This window comes from Brienomyrus brachyistius, chromosome 24 (genome assembly GCF_023856365.1).
Source record: "Brienomyrus brachyistius isolate T26 chromosome 24, BBRACH_0.4, whole genome shotgun sequence".
Classification (NCBI taxonomy): Eukaryota; Metazoa; Chordata; class Actinopteri; order Osteoglossiformes; family Mormyridae; genus Brienomyrus; species Brienomyrus brachyistius.
Window position 1 is genome coordinate 1,973,755 of NC_064556.1, and position 20,737 is coordinate 1,994,491.

The following is a 20,737-nucleotide window of genomic DNA, read 5'->3' on the forward strand; positions in this document are numbered from 1 at the left end:
TGCCCTTGAATAACTAAAGACACAGGAATGGCAGCATCATTACAATGGAGCAACTGCTCTGTCATCAGCTTAGCTTAGCTCAGTTTGGAGTTCTGAGTTTAAACCCGAACCAGTCCCCATGGCCCCCGAATCGGCACCGCGGGACCCTCTGAGCTGGCAGCAGAACAGCCGCCTTTCAGACCAAACGCATCCGTCATGCCTTCAGAAAGCCGAAAGACAACTGCAGGTCACACTTCCTGGCGCTTTCTTTTAAACCCGCCCTGCACATCGCTTACCTGCAGTTTACCTGCAGTTTCGGAGAGACAGAAACGGCCATGAAATAAAAGGTCCCCACGAGACGCTAATAACCCATTTAATACTCTGAAATCTTCCAACCTGTACACTATTGCATTAGAAAAGCGACTGTGCCGAATCCTTTAAGCAAACGCATGTGTAATTACACAGCATGGCTTCGCAGGCTACACTTAATGAGGGAAAACATGTTCTGCTAATCTTCAGTCTTCAAGAACTACCTCAAGAGCCCGGTGTTCCAGGAACTCCTCTGCTTGCCTAACATCACTCCACGTCCCCTGAACGTCCTTAATGCTGCACTTTGGGCTGATTCGATCAGTCGCCTTATTTGCTAGTTTCTGTTGCTTGGCAGCCGCTGGGCGGCTCCTGCTCCGGTCCTGCTTTCACCAGTAGCTGGCCGTTCGCTAGAAGATTCCCATCAATTCTGCAATTCTGTTCACTAAAACCCCAACCCGGCTGAAAGCACAACCCGGCTGAAACAGACACATCTTCCCAGGTACGTGATAGAGATAACCTATTGAAAATGACTGGCAGTCATCGCTCAGAGGTCCACCTTCGTATGTGCAGCTCCTTCAACAATAAATATAATTCTGTTCAGGATCTTTTATATATTTTAGTTTCAGTTCAAGTTTTAATAATATTAATTCTAGAGATAAATACAGACAGCGCATTACGTACTAACATCCTCAAAAATGTCCGCAAGAGAGATGAATGGTCATGAGAGATGAACAAATCGTCACTTTAGCTATTATTTAAAACTAACAGGAAGTATTTGATATTTATAGCTTTTGTTTGCTTGGGTTTTTTTTGAGCATCTTTACTTTATCTGTGATGGATCGGTACCCTGTCCTGGGTTATTCCCTGCCTTGTGTCCCGAGCTTCTGACATAGGCTCCAGACCCCTCTGCCACCTTCCATAGCAGGGATGGATGGATGGATGGATGGATGGATGGATGGATGGATGCGAGGGTGGAATTCATTTCAGTTTACAAAAATGTTTTCTAATAGTTTGACTTTTCATTAGTGGTAATCATCCCGGGGCGGGACGAGAGACAGCGATGTTACTGGCTCACAGGGTCAAAGGTCAGGCAACCAGAGCGGCCCATCGATACACAAGCTGTTATCTCAGATAAGCCGAGGACTTTCCTGTGGCTTTCGTGAGACAGTAACTCAAGACGAACTGCGATCGGAATAAAGCTCTGCTTTGTATTTTAATGCAGCAGAACGAATCAAGAAAATGGGCTATTTGTATTACATTTTGAACATGCTATTAATAATATATTTGAAAGAATGTAACGTACCATGAAGGAATCTATGAATATTAAAATACGATTCAGTTTTATTTTGTTTTGGACATTTTAGTACCTTGATACATCCAGTCAAATCATGTTAAAATACCAGTTCAGCCAAACTCCAGTTACTTTTCACAGCACAAGTAGGGTTATAAAGTAGGGTTGATCGTGTGATAAAATCCTATTATAAACCATTTAGCTGAACCAGTTGTAGACTGGGGTTAAAACACATCTGCCTAATATGGCCATTTTCCCATTATGTCTAATTGTTTCATTTGTTCTTGTTGCATTTGGCTATTAAATGTATAATTTCTTAGACATTTCCTCATTCTTTCTCATCAGTCAATACTTATGTCCTCAGCGACGGCTATCAGTTTGGCAGTAATTCCCACCCGCCGCATTTTCAGGGCATAAATGTGCTCCGGAGCACAAGAGGCGATCGAATATTCTCATGAGTTCAATAGCAGATAGAACTTAAGGGAATAAAAGACAGCAGAATGTTCTTGTGCGTTCAGCAAAGGCGAGAATGTTCTTAAGGGTATAAAGGAAGACAGGATGTGCTCATGATACACTAGCAAATGTTCTAGTGGGTTCTTCAGAAAGTTCTTGACAGGGATGAGATGACAGGGTGTCCTTACAAGTTCGGCAAAAAGATAGAATGTTCTTAAGGATCCACTAGGAGACACAAGCAGAAGATAAGTCTGCTGGAAGATATCATCTTGTTCTCAGTTCAAAGGGCAGAGCCAATATTCAAATAATAAAAAAAAAAAGCTCCCCAAAGACAAAAAGGAGGGAAGTCAAACAGAACTGCAGGCAAACAAGGCAGCCAATCGGGACACGTCTTAAGCTACGCATCACAGGAAGTGATGTCTGCCTGTGCTAAAGGACTGGGCCTTGTGACCTCATGGCTGGCTCACATACCTCCCAGGAGGCTCCTTTCAATTGCACCCTTCAGCACAGTGTCAAAAACCAAACAGCTGAAATAAAATGTAAAGTTCTTTAAGTAGGTCAAATTAGCTGACCCTTTTTATGAAAAAAGGACTGGCCCTAGAGTTAAATAATAGTAATAATTCAATATAGCGAAGACCTTTGTGCCGTATTGCGACTGAAACGGCATAGCTAAGTAAGAGGAGGGTCTGCGCGAAAGGTCAGCCGTTAATTAAAAGAGCCGCCCGGCGTTAATGTCTCTCCCTCCTGCTGCCTCTGATTTTTGCTCCAGGTTTTCAAGAACAATGAAGGATTTCGGAGAACTAACTTCGGCCCCCGAGTTCTCCACAAGGTGGCGATGCAGGTACGGGCCCGCCAAAGAGGCGGGGGGCAGATCGCTATGGCGACCGGCCCGCGATTCTTCCGCGCCCTGGAGCGCTGCCGCCTTAATCCGGCCAGCTCCTGACAGCCATCCGCCGTCACCGCGGTAACAGACACAAAGAGGTCACCGCGGGAAGCCCATTTAGCCGGTTAGCGTAGCTCAGCCAGGCCTCCGCGGCTGGACACAGGCCAGTCTAGGTAGATTTCTGGGCTTTCATTGGCTGCTACTGCTGTCCCAATTCGTAGCAGGTAGCTGCCCCTGATGCACGCTGTACTGCTGCCTGTGCGCTGAATACTCAATAACAACACTAGTTACCCAAGCTATATATAAATTTCAATATATTCTGTACTCTGACCACCATTAGAGGAGACTCCCAAACCACCACCCTTATATGCAGATACACCTACAGTCAGGGCTGGCCCAACCCTTCTGGGGGCGATTAGCAAAATCTAATTAACTGAGTTGTCATTTGTCATCTAGCTTCCCCATTCTGACAGGCTGATCGGAATGGGCGCCCCCTGGTGGCCACTGGGCCTTAAGGAGAAACCTCAGGTTTGTCTGCATGTGGCGCATTTATTAAAGTCCATTAGTCCATCAGCGTTTGCAAAAGTAACGCAATTAAGAGCTAAAATTAAGAGCTTTGGCTGTTGTTATAAAACATTTCTCCCTTTGTTCAGAAGGACAATAAAACACTGTTGAGTTGAAATAAGTATGTCTATACAATAAAAAAAGATTGCTTGCTATGTGCCATTTCCCCGCGGTATTTAAAGTAGTCACACGACATCAGAGGTTGGTCTACACTGCCATCTAGTGGATGAATCCTTTGCTACAACGTGAAGTACGACTCCGTTGGTTTAAAGTCACGTTACATAGCGGTATGTGAGACGGCTGCAGTGCAAGCGCAATTATAACTTCCGGTTCCACCCACAGTTCAGTTCAGTTACTCCACTTTTTTAATATCCAGAGACATGGTATTTATTCCAAATATGTTCTACATATAAGTTTTTGCATTTTTAACTTTTTCATAGCAGTCACCGATTTTTATAAAATAGAGTTTTCCCTTATGGGGACCAGGAAACCCAGTTGATGGCAGTCAGATCTTTGTGGGGATCTGAAAAAGGGGGATCCCAAAACGTCAAAATAATAGGTTTTTATCACGTTGGGTTGGCATTTGGTTCTTACAATGTAATATAAACATAATCCACACACACACACACACACACATACAGAAACAGACAGACAGACAGACACACACACACACACACTACACTTACCTCACAAAGATGTTCAATGTTTTTTTATCCAATATATTATTTTTTTCTGTACAAAATCCTTACCTCCAGAAAGAGAGATTAATGAAAACCATGATCACACAGATAAGATGACTGATCTTTAAATCCCGGACTTAACTATCTGGTGAAGTTAGACCAGATAGTAGAGGACTGGCGGATAAAATATTTACTGCACTGCATGGTAAAACACTTAAATGGGAAGCGGGCCTGTGTTTGTCTTTTTTCTTTCTGCTTAGGGTGTGTTTCATGTGCTGCAGACGATAGAAACTCCTACACAGATCAAAGCTCTTTGAGATCTGAGTGCAGATTCAGCCGAAGTTCCCGCAGAATTCTGAGCGTCTAACGGCTCTTTGTGTTTCCCTCCGCCGCGGCCGAGCCAAACGCTCGCAGGCGCCGCGCCTTTGTGCGGAGACGGGGGCGCAGAGAGGGGGAATCGAAGAGGAAAGGTGTGGGAGGGGTGCGAGTGGAGGTGGGGGGGGGAGCTCAAAAAAGGTGAAGGACGAGAAAAATATAGAGGCCAGAAACAGGAAGGAGAGAATTTAATCGAGCTTAAATCAGAAATGAGAGTTTAAAAAAAAAAGGGAGTTAGGATGGATGACAAAAGAAATCACCATGGAGACGTCATGGGGAAAGGGTGATACAATTTATAAAGGGACAGTTTGCAGGTGAAGCATTTTTTAAAGCATTAGAACCACTTACTGAGGTTACAGTCTATCCTGATACAATCTGGTGGAAGAGAGAGCAAGATGGTGAGATCAAATTAAAAGAAAATCCAAAAGAAAGGAACAAAGAGAGAGAGATAATATTTTACATCCTTCAAGGTACAGTCTGCAGTCAACCAAGCAATTTAACACGCCCACCATCCGGGGACAAGCTCTGAGTCAGGACCACCTTTTTCCTCAGCTTCTGATTGGCTGGTTGTAACCCCGCCCCCACCCTCTCCCGCCATCCCCAAAAGCCCCCAGGAAAGCAAACGTTTCCCCTGCATCTCTGACACCACTTACGGAGGTCTGCACCACAGAGAGCGTGAAGTGGGCAGGGAAGCCAGCGTACGTGTAATTAAAACTCAGGTGTGATTAATTCCATTAGAGTGGGTGAAATTGGCATGTACACGTCTTAGTCAGAGGCAGCTACACCGGGAGGGGCTGTAGCACACAAGCCCACACGGGCCGGTCATCGGGAAGCGATGGCAGACCCTCAGACAGGGCATCTGTGACGACACGAAGACGCCCCCATTCAGATGCTATGTGGAAAGGCTTGCCTTCATCACTGAGGGCTTCTGGGAGCAGAAAACGAGACAATTATTAGGAAAAGGTGGTCTGCACACCCCAGCCTGACAATGCCCAGTCTGCACAGAGGTGCCGCATCATTCTTCCTCATCAGACTGCTGGTGTAAGTGTAACATTTATGGGCTGCCTCTTCTAAGAAATCCAGCTGTGTTAAACTAAACCTGCATACTTGCAAAGAGTATGACATTTATATAGCAGTACAGCTTGTTGCACATGTTGTGTTTTTCTTTAGATAGATAGACAGACAGACAGACAGACAGACAGATAGATAGATAGTTTTAATAGATGGTAGCTTCCGTGTTGTAGATTTTTGTTTGTTACTGGTTTGTTTACCACTGTGTTGTACTAAAATAACTGGTAATATCGCTTCATCCTGATTACAGAATTCTGGGCCTGGTCATTGTCGGGCTTCACCACATGAGGGCGCTGCAGGCCTGAGGCTCCAAATGCAGGCCATGGCTGGGGCGTGTTCTCAAGCTGTCAACCGCTACAGAATAGTGGACACAAACAGCCAGGGACCGGGCTTACTGCAGCGGGGAGGCGCCTGGGCTACTGAAGACCATCGCATTTGAGGGGAACCGTTACCACACAGGAGGTAATGACACAGGGAAGGGTAAGGTTCTCAATGCAACGGTATCACATCCCCAAAGTCTGAGGCTGCCTAGGTCATATGGAAATGGTGTGGGTGCAACAGGCGGGGAGAACCACTCACCACCGCTGAATCATTAAATAGCCCACAGGTCTCGTTTGCAGTCATTTTAGGGGCATCGGTGTTGCGTGACACCCAGAGATCTTGGAGTGCACTAACGAGAGCAAACACTGGGCATGCCCCAAAGCCGATATGGTAATACCCCTCCCACACACGGGTTCTTTGGAGAAACCGCTCAGTGGGGTTAGGGTAGCTATAAGCGCTAACCGGGTTTGCTAAGGTATGCTTTCAGCATCTGAGCTGAGCGCTAACACTTAGCATTAGCACTGGGTATGCCCCAAAGCCGATATGGTAATACCCCTCCCGCACATGGGTGTCTTGGAGAAACCGCTCAGCGGGGTTAGGGTAGCTATAAGCGCTAACCGGGTTTGCTAAGGTATGCTTTCAGTACGCTTAGCATTAGCCCCCTAGCTTAATGGCTCACAGTGCTGACCCAACACGGCAAGGGCACGAAAGACGCAGAGTGACGTCTTACTTTCCTGCTAATGTATCAGTCAACAGCAGAGCTAGCCATGCGCAGCAAGGCCTCCTGTTTTAGAATGAGGCGCGACTTTACATACAAGATGCGATTCGGCTTTTGCGTCAATAAGCTAATGAGGCCAGGCTTCCGAATTTGTTATTTCTGCAATCCTGTGCGAGAACTGAGATGCGGCCGTCTGTCGGCATCCCGTTCGACGGTGCTTGAGTGTAGGGGGAAGGGGGCACTAGGACCTAGGGCTTGGAAAAGCCTCGAGACCCCCAGTTAGCTGGTCACTCTGGCTGTTTGTTCCAGGGGCCGCAGATATACAGGCCATTGAAGGGATGAAAAGTTCCATCTTCTGACCTTTGGAAAATGAGAGACAAGGACTGACAGAGAGCAAGAGAGAGGGCTCAGAGAGAGAGAGAACTCAGAGAGAGAGTGAGAGAAAGAGAGCAAGAGAGAGAGAGAGAGGGCTCAGAGAGAGAGAGAACTCAGAGAGAGAGAGAGTGAGAGAAAGAGAGCAACAGAGAGAGAGAGAGAGGGCTCAGAGAAAGAGAGAACTCAGAGAGAGAGAGTGAGAGAAAGAGAGCAAGAGAGAGAGAGAGAGGGGGCTCAGAGAGAGAGAGAACTCAGAGAGAGAGAGTGAGAGAAAGAGCAACAGAGAGAGAGAGAGAGGGCTCAGAGAAAGAGAGAACTCAGAGAGAGAGAGAGAGCAAGAGAGAGAGAGAGGGGGCTCAGAGAGAGAGAGAACTCAGAGAGAGAGAGAGGGAGAGAAAGAGAGCAACAGAGAGAGAGAGGGCTCGGAGAAAGAGAGAGAGAGGGAGAGAAAGAGCAACAGAGAGAGAGAGAGAGCTCAGAGAAAGAGAGGGAGAGAAAGAGAGCAACAGAGAGAGAGTAAGAGTGATACAGAGAGAGAGACAGGAGAAGAAAGAGAGCTCATTGAGTGAAAGACAGCAGCAGAGAGAGAGAGGGGGAGAGAGCGAGAGAGAGTGATAGAGAGGAAGCTCAGGGACACAGAGAAAGAGCATAAGCGAGTGAGAAAGAGAGTAAAGGCAATACAGAGAGAGGGAGATAGAGTCTGTGAGAGAGAGAAAAAGTGACAAAGAGAGAGAAAGATGGAGCTCAGAAAGAGAGAGAGTGTGAGGGATAGAGAGAGAGAGTCAGATGGGGAGAGGGAGCGTGAGCGAGCGAGTGAGTGTGAGAGACATGAAGGTGATTTGTTCTGAACCTTAGGGGGAGACATCCTGCCACACCCAAGGGCGCGGAGACAAACCCCACCCACTTACGCCAGGGGACGTCCTAGTCTCTTTTCAAAAGATGGAACATAAAGGGAAGGGCTGCCACTGGTCACAGATATCTGACAGAAATGCCCACGCTTCGCCTTGACTTAGGGTTACCCATTACTGCTTCATGAACACACCCTTGGCACGCCATGCTCTGATTGGCTATCCACTGTGCTCCTAGAGCTTGTTACTGTCCAATGAGCTGGCGACGTGGAGGGCAGCTTCTCCACGTCGGATTACAGCTGCCACACTGAATGTTATATGACTGCCATGTTTACATACAAGGAGCAGGACTGTGAGAATTTTCTCCAGATGTCCAAAAATGTAAAACTTAAAACACTAAAATGTCAGAAGGTGGGCAGCCGTGGGAGAATAACAGCGAATTCGGTTTGTTGGCCTGCAGTCCAGAGAGAAGGTCTGGGTCTTACTGCCTTCTCTTTCTGTCTGACATCGTGAGCGATGGAAGAGCCGTCCCCTTTACCTTCATGTTGGGGAGATGTTGCCAGGGCAACCGGGGAGCGAATGGGAGGGGGGTGGAGGAGGGTCTAGGCGGCGCTGGGGGATGTGGGGGGGAGGGGGGTTACCTAGGTTGACGGTGAGCTTGACCCTGCCGCCGTCGAGCTCCAGTCGCAGGGTGTCGGCAGACTCCTTGGAGGTGGTGGCCATCAGCAGCCCATATGCTCTCTGGGACATGAACCTCAAGGCCACGTCCTCCGCCTCTGTGTGAACGCCGCTCGGCATCATGATCTTCAGGTACATGCTGCCATCGTAGCTCAGCACCGTGGCCTCTGCGGGGGGGGGGGGGGGGGGGGGGCCATAGGGGCCACAGTCACTGCACCGCATGGCCTTGAAGTGGCTCTCGGTTTGGGGCCCCAAAAATAACCAGCACAGCCCCTTGTACCTATTCACAGTGGTGGTGTTTAGCGGCACTCTAACCATACATTTCTCCGGGGCCCCCAAAGTTTTGGCCCCCTGCTGGCCACAGAAGTCACTACACTGGGGGCCCCAGTCTGTCAATTCGTGAGAAGGGGCCAGGAACCACAGACGGGTGGCCAACCTAGATGGGCTGTGGACTTGTGCCCTTCACCTGCTTTTGTCAAATAAAGACGTTCCTAATCCAGCATGTTATGCTAACCAGCTAGCTACCACCTTCTGACCTTATTCACTGGCTATTCATTGGGGGGGGGGGCAGCACTGGGGCATTATCAGAAAATCAGCTGCTCATTACCCTACATAACCTCTTATCTGTATGCATAATATAGTCAGTTTCATTAACAAATTATAATGGCTGCGTAATTCATGCAGAAAAGCGCAATAAAAGCTTCTACTAATGTGAACAACGCATTTGATAAGCAGACTGGCAGATGAGTGATCTCTGTACAGAAAAGCATGGAAATGAATGGATTTACAGACAGTTATCAATTAAATTAAACTAAATATTAATATGCAAGCACGCTGCATCTCTCAAAGCTGGAGTGTCTTCCAGTTCTCCACGAAAACATCTTCCCATACCGAGCCAGACTGCAGTACCGCAGACTGACAGCAGATGGCAATAGAGAACAATGCTAAGAAAAGCAAAACGCGAGAGAGAGAGACCTCTGGCACGGCGAACATGGCCGTGGCAGCGCTGCTGCATTCTCAGAAAATGCATTTTGATACTTCACTTCTGCTAGGGTAATATTTGTTTGCATTCGCAGCTGTAGGGAGGACAACAGCTTGCAAGGATTTGTGAGCATATTAGCACTATCCAGACCTATGTGCTTCGAACCTAAGTGAAAACACCATTAGCTGCATAATTAATAGAGTAAAATACTTTATGACAGTATTCAGGCAGCATTTCAGCCGCGGCTTACCACCAAAACAGTGACTCAGCATTTTAAATCGTTAATAGTATACGTGTGATAATTAATCGCAAAATTAATCGCAAAATCAAGGCCATGTCTCACGCATTTTTTCTCATCTAATTTTCTCTTTAGCATCCCACAGTCCTCTGCTGTGTTAATCTCTGCTCGAGTCAGTCTGCATCAATAATGTATATGCTACCTACAAATAGCATGCATCTCTTCTGGAAGTTTTGCTTGGTCAACTACATAATCCCAGCCACCCATTAAACTCTGGTTATGCGGTGTTATATACGAAGTGTGAGGGTAGGCAAGCGGACAGATATCATGCCAGAAGCACTGAATGACCAATATTGACTTATTTCTTATATTTTAATTTCCTGTTTGCCGATTGTTCTATCAGTCATTGAATATGCATCATAATTATGCATATAAAAACCTTCTGTGTGCAGCCTGCCGCAAAGAGCAGGCACCAAAAGGGTCGCGGTGATTCATAGTCATTACTCCCACAAGCTCTTTACGTGACCCTCAGAATTCTCGGCTTGTCTCCGCCTCCCGTCGCCGTGGAGACCGGGGGGAGGAGCCATACCTGTCTGGCAGTTGTAGCCCAGGAAGCCAGTGCCGGTGCAGTCGCAGATGTAGCGGTTCCAGCCCTCGCGGCACTGGCCAGTGTTGGTGCAGGGCGCGCCGGCGCACTTGCGCTGGAACTCGCGGGTGCAGAAGCTGCTGACGCCGGGGACGCTTTGCATCTCCGCCAGACGGCGCACGTCGCGGCTCTTGCCGTCGATGAAGAGGTCGCGCACGCAGCCCACGTAGCCGTAGTTGAGCAGGGCCGTCCACACCCCAGGGGGCAGGATCAGGTCTGAGCGCATCTCCGGCAGACCCCCCAGGAACATGTCGCTGTCCAGGTCCAGGATCTCGCTGCCCTCGTTGGAGAAGAACGGCGTGCTGCGGCTGTTTACCGATATGGAACCTGTAGAATCAGGGCCCCACAGAAGTAAATCAGCAGTGACCGAATAAAGCCGTGCAGACCTCCAGCAGGAATGATGGCTGACATCTGACGTTAATATCGGCCCTGTAGAGGAGTGTTTCTGAAGCCGGACCCCCCCCAGATGGCCGGACCCCCCCCAGATGGCCGGACCCCCCCCAGATGGCCGGACCCCCCCCAGATGGCCTGCGTTTCTGCTCCCTCCCGGTTCCCGGCAGGCCTGGCCTGAGAAGCCCTGCATTAGGTGGTGCAGGAGGAGCGCAGTCTTAGTGAGGCATCCTCCGCAGCGCCGCATGACTCTCAACGCAGCACAAGGTTCTTGGGAGAACCAAATATTCTGAGGACCAAGTGCCAGGCTGGTGTAAACGCCCGCCCCGCGACACGCTTCCCGTGAAGGGGGACAGGTCCAGACGCCTCGAACTGCTGAATATTTCAGATGGAAATGGCACTGCAGGGCTATGCGGAGACATTTACAGGGACAGGAACTCAGTGGTCACACAGCGGCACCCAGCAGCTATAAAGCTCACATGCAAGCTCACATTATATAGTCCTGGCAAAACAGGAAAACACTCAGGCACCTCCAGCCCCCCCCACGCCTTTACAGGTACCTACCTACCTACTATCCATCCATCCCTCCATTTTCTGTACCCGCTTGTCCTATTCAGACTCACAGGGGGCTGCAGAGCCTCTAGGCATTAAGCATTATGATAAACAGGATGAATTTTAGCCCGCATGCTGTCCATGTGCACTTGATGTGCCTGACTGTCCATGTGTGTGCGTGTGTTTGCCGTGCGCCCGACTGCGCAGCTGTGCGCCCGACTGCGCAGCTGTGCGCGTCTGATCGCCATCCGCCTGAATGTAATGCATTCAGGGGTTTCTGTTCCAAAAAGCAGAAGCGTCACAGTGGTGGGGGGGGGTGGGGGGGGTGGGATGTATGTGGGCGTCTCGCTCAGTTTCTCCTCTTAATTTAAACTTTCCTCTTAATTGTCAATTGAATTGCAGTTACAGCGGGGGCTGACGCGTGCTCAGCGGGGCTGCCTGCATGCCATCGTGACACGGATCCGGAACACCAGCCCCGCCTCCGCGCCCTCCCGCTTCCGCACGGCTGGTGGGGGGGGGGGAGTGATGAGTTTGGGGGCTGAGAACAAAAAAATGGCGTTGCAGGGTAGATTCACACTGAAGGAGCCTGGGATTAAAAGAGGAACAAAGAGAGGTACACAGGGACCAGCTACGGGACAAGAAGAGCAGGAAGAGGGGGATGGAGATGGAGGCGGAGATGATACAGCCAAGGCCGACAACGACGGATATTGAATTGAAATTATCCAGAATTGATTGGGAATCTGCTGCATATCAGGACTGAATGATGTGCGAGTTAAAGATCCACCAATCAGATTACAGGGAAGAGGGCAAGCGACAGATATGATTGGACGATTGCAGCTGCAGCCCCTCATACTTCACTCGGTGATCATGACCTCCGCAGTAAAGGACGTCTGTCCGTAATGCTCATTTATATCCCATATCCGGAGGAGCGCCCCAGTCCTTTGTCACAGTGCTGCCTTCCCGCCATCCACCGCACCTGCTGTCACCGCAGCTCATCTGTTTTATGATGCCGAGGACCCCGATTCAATGGCAGGTCAGCATGGCCGCCCGTTTATTAAAGAGCCGCTCTGATGCGGCATTGAAGCCCCCGCTGAGGCTATCGATCACGGCCTCACCTTTGCGGCCCTCCCTCTGGAAGTCGACGTGACACCAATCGCCGTCATTGACCTTCTTGTTGCTGGCCTTCATCTTGACGCTGCCAGAGCCCATGTCCATGAGCAGGTAGAGGAATCCGTCCAGGAGCTCGATGGCGAAGTAGTCCACTTTGGGGTGCCGGTCGGCGCGCTGCTCCTTGGGCCGGCCGTGGCTGAAGAGCAGCAGGCCGTTGGGCTCCGTGGTGCGGAAGTCGAAGGAGATGGAGCCCGTCTTTTTGGTGTTCCACCTGGGCAGGGCGATGTAGGACTCTGGGGTCTCGAAGGTGACGGGGTCCAGGGCGGCCACGTCCTCGCAGCGGAAGACCAGGTCGCCGTGCAGACTGATCTTGGGGTCGCGCTCGATGGCCAGGCGGGACAGTTCCAGCTTGAAGTCGTTGTTCTTGTACACCACCTACTCAGAGAGACGGGGACATATTTCACGTGTTTGTTAACGCCTGGCGCTTACAGCACTATCATCACCAATCATGCCCTATCACCGCACAAAAATACAACAGCAGTAACTTTTCCCTAAATTTATAGCTACTGGTTCACCTGAAGTTCACCTCTTCGGACGGCAAGAGGAAACCAGAGAATGCATTACTGGAATTGACCATTTTATGGAGTATATCACAGCACTCAGCATTACACCCTTCCATACAATAAAAAAAACAAAAACACATAATTCATTTTATTTCTGCGTTTATACTCTGCCTGTGCGGCGCACGATAAGGGTCTGATGATCAAGTTCACCGTTCTTCTCTATTAATGGGGCAGCAGAAAATGTGCTTAGGAACACAGGCCCATAACGAGAGATAGCTGCTTTAGGTACGAGGGAGGCCTGGCAATCGTACCCTCGAGCAAAACGCTTGAATTGGTCCCATTAAAAATCCAGCTGCATCACCCATTCATGGCTCGGAATGTAAACACGGCCACAGTCAGGCGCTGATCTCTCGGGATGTTTTTATCGTTTACCGTGTGAGAGGCTGCTGTGGTTGGCCACTCGGGACAGCCGAGCTCCCCCAACGGCAATGTTTACCATTAAAAAAAAAAAAAAAACCTAGATACGACGACTCCTGATATGGTTTCGAGTCTTTCAGGGGCTGTAAATTGAGCTGGCGGCGAGAGACACGACTCTGCGCATCTGTTTTACAAAAACCGCTTCCCTGCAGGCTGAAGGGGCCTGTTTTTAAGAGGACCAAGACGACCTGCAAGCCGGCTACGCCATTATGGGCGCAGATAATGCGCGATGGCGACTCTCTGCTCCTGTCCTTTCAGACAGGTCTTAAAGAGTGATTAGCAGTTTAATTATAACCATTAAAGCCCGCCCGGAGATTAGCCACCCTCGAATAAAGTGTGAACCTGTGATCCAGAGAGGAGGATTAAGCCCAGACGCACTTGGGCTCACCTCTGCAGAGAGAACCCCACTAATTGTAGCCCCCGTGTTTCCCCGAGTCTTGCTCTCCAGGGCGAGACGGATGAATCCTGTCCGTCTTTCCCATATCCGTACGCTACATGTGCCATTATTCCGAAGCTGCCGGCGCGTTTACGGCGGCAGTGCAGCCCAGCTTAATGCGCCGTAAGCTTCTCAGCGGCCCTCGGGATGCTACTCACTCCACCTTTTTCTATCGCTCCACACTCCGGCATTCAGTTTGCGTTTATTTCAGATCTGTGCGGCGTCGACTTTCTGGTGTTAATAATGATCTCGGTTTGTAAACATGGGATGTAAGTGACATAAAGAGCCACACCAGCTGTACTGTACAGTGTCCTACAGTATGTGTCTCCGTACAGAAGACATGCCTAAAGAACTACATATGTGTACACATGGCAGAGACAGACAGACAGACAGAAAGATAGATAGATAGATGGATGGATGAAGGGAGGGATGGATGGACGGACGGACGGATGGAGGGAAGGAGGGACCGACGGATGGACAGATGGACGGACATTTGGATGGACGGATGGAGGGAGGGAGGGACCGACGGATGGACAGATGGACGGACATATGGATGGACGGATGGAGGGAGGGACCGACGGATGGACAGATGGACGGACATTTGGATGGACGGACGGACGGATGGAGGGAAGGAGGGACCGATGGATGGACAGATGGACGGACATTTGGATGGATGGACGGACGGATGGAGGGAGGGACCGACGGATGGACAGATGGACGGACATTTGGATGGACGGACGGACGGATGGAGGGAAGGAGGGACCGACGGATGGACAGATGGACGGACATTTGGATGGACGGACGGATGGAGGGAGGGAGGGAGGGACGGACGGATGGAGGGAGGGAGGGACCGACGGATGGACAGATGGACGGACATTTGGATGGACGGATGGATGGAGGGAGGGAGGGAGGGACCGACGGATGGACAGATGGACGGACATTTGGATGGACGGACGGACGGATGGAGGGAAGGAGGGACCGACGGATGGACAGATGGACGGACATTTGGATGGACGGACGGATGGATGGACGGATGGATGGACGGATGGATGGACGGATGGATGGACGGATGGATGGACGGATGGATGGACGGATGGCCCTTCACAGTGAACCTTGGTGTTAGTTGGTGCCACAGGGGGTTCTGTCATTAGGGTAAGAGGGAGCAGAGGGTGCAATGGAGGCATCAGAGAAATCAATGTTTAATTTGGCTGTCAGGATGGTAAAGCTGGCGTACCGACAGCATTGGCATGAAATTAATTACGAGCAAAGCCTGGGGAGTAAAGGGGGGGGGGGGGGGGGCAGGCAAGGGGGGACTCCCAGGAGAGAGAGGCTGAAGAGGGAAGGTCATCGACAAGGAGGAGGGAGGAGGACAAGAGACACTGGGGCCGTCTACATCCCCCACGCGGAGCCCCTTATAGCGTGTGCATGGCCCGTCTACATCCCCCATGCGGAACCCCTTATAGCATGTGCGTGGGCCGTCTTTGTCCCCCATACGGAGCCCCTTATAGCGTGTGCGTGGGCCGTCTTTGTCCCCCATACGGAGACCCTTATAGCATGTGCGTGGGCCGTCTTTGTCCCCCATACGGAGACCCTTATAGCATGTGCGTGGGCCGTCTACATCCCCCATGCGGAGCCCCTTATAGCATGCGCGTGGGCTGTCTTTGTCCCCCATACGGAGACCCTTATAGCATGTGCGTGGGCCGTCTTTGTCCCCCATACGGAGACCCTTATAGCATGCGCGTGGGCCGTCTACATCCCCCATGCGGAACCCCTTATAGCGTGTGCGTGGGCCGTCTACATCCCCCATGCGGAACCCCTTATAGCGTGTGCGTGGGCCGTCTACATCCCCCATGCGGAGCCCCTTATAGCATGTGCGTGGGCCGTCTTTGTCCCCCATACGGAGACCCTTATAGCATGTGCGTGGGCCGTCTACATCCCCCATGCGGAGCCCCTTATAGCATGCGCGTGGGCTGTCTTTGTCCCCCATACGGAGACCCTTATAGCATGTGCGTGGGCCGTCTTTGTCCCCCATACGGAGACCCTTATAGCATGCGCGTGGGCCGTCTACATCCCCCATGCGGAACCCCTTATAGCGTGTGCGTGGGCCGTCTACATCCCCCATGCGGAACCCCTTATAGCGTGTGCGTGGGCCGTCTACATCCCCCATGCGGAGCCCCTTATAGCATGCGCGTGGGCTGTCTTTGTCCCCCATACGGAGACCCTTATAGCATGTGCGTGGGCCATCTTTGTCCCCCATCCGGAGCCCCTTATAGCATGCGCGTGGGCCGTCTACATCCCCCATGCGGAACCCCTTATAGCATGCGCATGGGCCGTCTACATCCCCCATGCGGAACCCCTTATAGCATGTGCATGGCCCGTCTACATCCCCCATGCGGAGCCCCTTATAGCATGCGAGTGGGCTGTCTTTGTCCCCCATACGGAGACCCTTATAGCATGTGCGTGGGCCGTCTTTGTCCCCCATCCGGAGCCCCTTATAGCATGTGCGTGGGCCGTCTTTGTCCCCCATGCGGAGCCCCTTATAGCATGCGCGTGGGCCGTCTTTGTCCCCCATGCGGAGCCCCTTATAGCTTTTGCCTGAGCTTTAATGGAGAGTAAATGCAGATGCCACATTATGAAAAAGGCCCTAAAAACGTATCAGGATGCAGGAGTCAGGCAGCCAGTGGCTTCCTTCGCTTCCGCCTGCTAGTTATCCTCTTTTCCTCAGGACAATCCTCTGATCCTTCTTATTAAAAATGAGATAAAGCTTTAAACAGCAACAAACATTCAGCACAAAATGTGGTCATGAATAATTATATCAGAAAAAATAAACCTTTAAAGGGATATTTATTTTTCCTCTTAAGCAAGCTGCTTGTACTCTTACTGTTTAATGGTTCACTCCAGGTATCTGTTTTAGTTGTACAGACATTCTGAGGCAACATTTCCCCCCCCCCCCCCCCAAAACAATGTATTGTTTAGCATTTAACTTTTCATTCGCGATCTAACTGTGTTTGTTGTACAGATATTGTACTGGTCGCTGGAAAAAGCTATTGGCCATTCACTCAGCCTTCAGTAATCCTCTTAACAGCACTTTTAGATGCACAAACAGTCGCACAAAAATCTGCCCCCCAGATAATCACTCTGCACTTGGGTGATGGAGACGTGGGCCTTTAACTGGATGATGTTTTTGAGAAGAAACTTCCGGGTCTATTTACAAATGAAGGCACCATTTAGGGCAAAGCAAGTCAGGGTCCATGTGGTGCCACCCACTCCCCCCGAGATATAGTAAAATTGGCTGGCTAACTCGGCGCCCCCCCCCCCCGAGATGTAGTAAAATTGGTTGGCTAACTCGGCGCCCCCCCGAGATATAGTAAAACTGGCTGGCTAACTCGGCGCCCCCCCCCCCCCCCCGAGATGTAGTAAAATTGGCTGGCTAACTCGGCGCCCCCCCGAGATGTAGTAAAATTGGCTGGCTAACTCGGCGCCCCCCCAAGATATAGTAAAACTGGCTGGCTAACTCGGCGCCCCCCCCCCCCCCAAGATGTAGTAAAATTGGCTGGCTAACTCGGCGCCCCCCCCGAGATATAGTAAAATTGGCTGGCTAACTCAGCGCCCACCCCCGAGATGTAGTAAAATTGGCTGGCTAACTCGGCGCCCCCCCGAGATGTAGTAAAATTGGCTGGCTAACTCGGCGCCCCCCCGAGATGTAGTAAAATTGGCTGGCTAACTCGGCGCCCCCCCAAGATATAGTAAAACTGGCTGGCTAACTCGGCGCCCCCCCCCCCCGAGATGTAGTAAAATTGGCTGGCTAACTTGGCGCCCCCCCTCTGAGACATAGTGAGACATTAGCATGTTGCCAGCACGACAGGAGCATGTCTGCGTCAGGTGGGTTGGGCTCCCGCAGGCCCAGCCTTGGAGCATGTTGAGCTGGGTGTGGACATAGAAGAGATGAAGCGAAAAGCGGAGGAGCAGGAGGAGGTGCTGTAGGCCTGGTGAGGCTCACTGAGGAGGTGCCACAAGGGGCAGCATGGAGCAAACGTTAATGAGAGCTGAAGCAGTGTGAAGTGAGGATCAAGAGACCATCGCTGTGGAGATGCGGAATGTCTGACTGCTCTCGAAAAGAAGCAAAGGCAACAGGCCCGGTGCACCTCGGGACCCACGCGACCTGGACACACTCAGATTGTCAACAGGAAGTGACACGAGCTGGCAGGACTAGGGCCCGACGCCATCTCTATCCTCATGGATGGGTTCGTTGTTTCTGGTTCCTCACCCAAAAAGGGAGTACAGGTCCCCCATGATGTTTCAAAAACTCACTAAACAGCTATTCGTTACAGTAAAAAGATCGTAGCTGGCTGGTTAGCATAATATGTTGCTTTGGCGGCTCCTATATTAGAAATGTGATAATTTAGTATTTAGTGTAGTGACTGTATGTGGCCAACAGGGGGCCAAATTACAGGGGCCTAAATTACAGGGGCCCCATGTACACGTCTGGTTCGAGTACTGGCAGACAAGGCTGCTGCCTGTGTATCTCATTGGCACTGACAGACCCCTCACAGCACATTTCCCTGAAACAGTCCTTCCTGCTGTTTTTATGTGGAGGCGTAGTCGTCAGGGGAAATTTATTGCATTTGTGACGATTCAATAAAGAAGCAGAACAGGCTGACATTTAATAAAAACACATATCAAAAAGCTTAAACGTCGTACCACTTGACCCAGGAATCGTAATGCAGAGGGACAGTGTCTTCATAATAAAAAGTTGAGCGCGTAGCTAAAACCTGCTAATACCTGTGCGCCATTGCCCATTGTTTGCTAGGAGGGATACGTGAGGAACTGAAGTGCTGTGGATCTGTCACGCAGGACACCGGGCAGCCCAGCACTTACATCTTTTAAGCAGCCCATGAAGTTGTTGCTGACAGGCGACCCAGGCAGGTCCGCCGTGTTGGGGCTCCCCCCGATGTAGAAGAAATCATCGGACCCGAGCATGGTGTAGTCCTCCTGGGTGTAGCCCGTGGTGGTGAGAATCCCGTCCACCGATATAGTCACCTGAGTCAGCCATAGCCAGACAGACGGAGAGAAGGCGGAGAAAGACAGAGAGAAAGAATAGTAGAGAGAAGATTAAACACGAGCCGCAGAGCAGGCCGGACTCCGTCCTAGAGCTACTGTGCCGAATGCCTGCGTCATGACAGCTCAGAGGGAGTGCTTTCACGAGTGCAGCTGCAGGGCCCTGCCACTGCAACCAGGCCGTCCTGCCAGGCGCGACCCCAAAAAAGGAAGGAGAGCAGCCTAAGCATGCATCTTAATCCAGTTCACAGCCAGATGGCTGCATGCTTCAGTTTCACCGCGATGCTGTGCTAACGTTGACATCGATGCTAGTGCTAACGTCCATGCTAACGTCAACGCTAATGCTAACGTCCATGCTAACGTCAACGCTAATGCTAACGTCCATGCTAATGCTGTAATATTGTTTAAGGTTATAAACAAATATATTTTCCTTTATCTAAATGCGTACTGTCCTTTTATTATATTAGTAATAATCAATTTGTTTTTTGGGAAAGTGAGGGGAAGGTATTGCCTCTCCAAACCGGACTGATGTGCGATTGCTGTCCTCTCGACGGCATTCGAATGGGTGCGGAAGTTCGACCATTTATTCATAAGCTTTGGAAATGAACGAACGCCACTATTACTACATCACTCTCAGTTCATCTGATTTATATTTTAATTAAAATTCTTTTGTTGGTGTTTTATCCAACATCCATCGATGCAGAGCACAAGATTTTATAAGACATAAGAAATGTTGAACTTTACTATTCCAACAATCCTCAAGCCCAAACCCGTCTCTAGTAGCCAGCGGGAGGCAGCTAGCTATGTGGCTGCCGTCGCTATCCTGAGCGAGGACAACGGCCGCGGATCAGATACTGACATGAAACCGTATTCCATGTTAAAGCTGTGACTATTGGAAAAGGCATCATATATACTAGGTGTGAAACATTTAACGAGATGTTTGAAGGTGTCCAGCTACTTTTAAGCGTCTCTTGTGAAGGCAGAAGGGGGGAAAGGGGGGGTCCTGTCAGCTGCACTCGGAAAGACCATCCCAAACTGAGCGTAATGGTCTCACTGCTCTTAGGATTACCGTACTTCCCTCAATAAAGGGCAACCCATTTTTATGTCTGCCACTGCTGTCCAGGTGTCAGTGCCAGTGGTGGGGGGGGGTCAGGTAGGGAGGGGACATCCTTGCCAGTTTGGGACCGTTTGTTGGTGGGACCTGTGTCCGTGGTCGTGGGGAGGGTGACAGCAGTGTGTGTTGGGCGTCGGCCTTTTCCGGGACCCGACGGCAACGTGGCGGGTGCCTGAGTGTCTGCCGACGAGGCTCATTTGCTGCGCCAAGCAGATCCGAGTGTCACAATTTCGTCCAGCTGAGGCGAGTGGAATCCAGGTAATTAGCACAACTCTGGTGCCAAGACTTCATATCGCATTTTCCAATTGAGGACTTGCCAGAGAGTAGCCCGGCTGTCAGTTATGTTGCTAATGCCATCATTAAGAAATCATTAATGAATTACGCCCAGCCAGCTGCGAGCCACCATCCAGGACGCCATGGAAGTGTACTAGGCCTAGGAAGACATGAGGCATTCGTTATGAATGCTGATTTTGGATGTTCTTCAAACCCAATCCCTAATCGCTAAATGTCAATGATCCATGGGAGGTTATTATGACTTAGCTCCTGCTATCGAGGCTGCCTCTACACAGGGACCATCCAGTGTCATGTACCATAAACCCTGTAAATCCAACTCCCTGGCGACCGCA

The 20,737-nt window shown here is 50.4% G+C and overlaps 1 protein-coding gene across 1 annotated transcript in view; it reads right to left on the minus strand.

Moving 5' to 3' along the window:
• The window catches only part of LOC125720187 (neurexin-1-like), a 609,464-nt gene that overhangs the window by 282,351 nt on the left and 306,376 nt on the right, over positions 1-20,737 (minus strand). Inside the window, 5 exon segments of the mRNA XM_048995368.1 lie at positions 4,883-4,909; positions 8,509-8,712; positions 10,355-10,738; positions 12,469-12,898; positions 18,818-18,979. Of these exon segments, the coding sequence (XP_048851325.1) occupies positions 4,883-4,909; positions 8,509-8,712; positions 10,355-10,738; positions 12,469-12,898; positions 18,818-18,979 (1,207 nt within the window).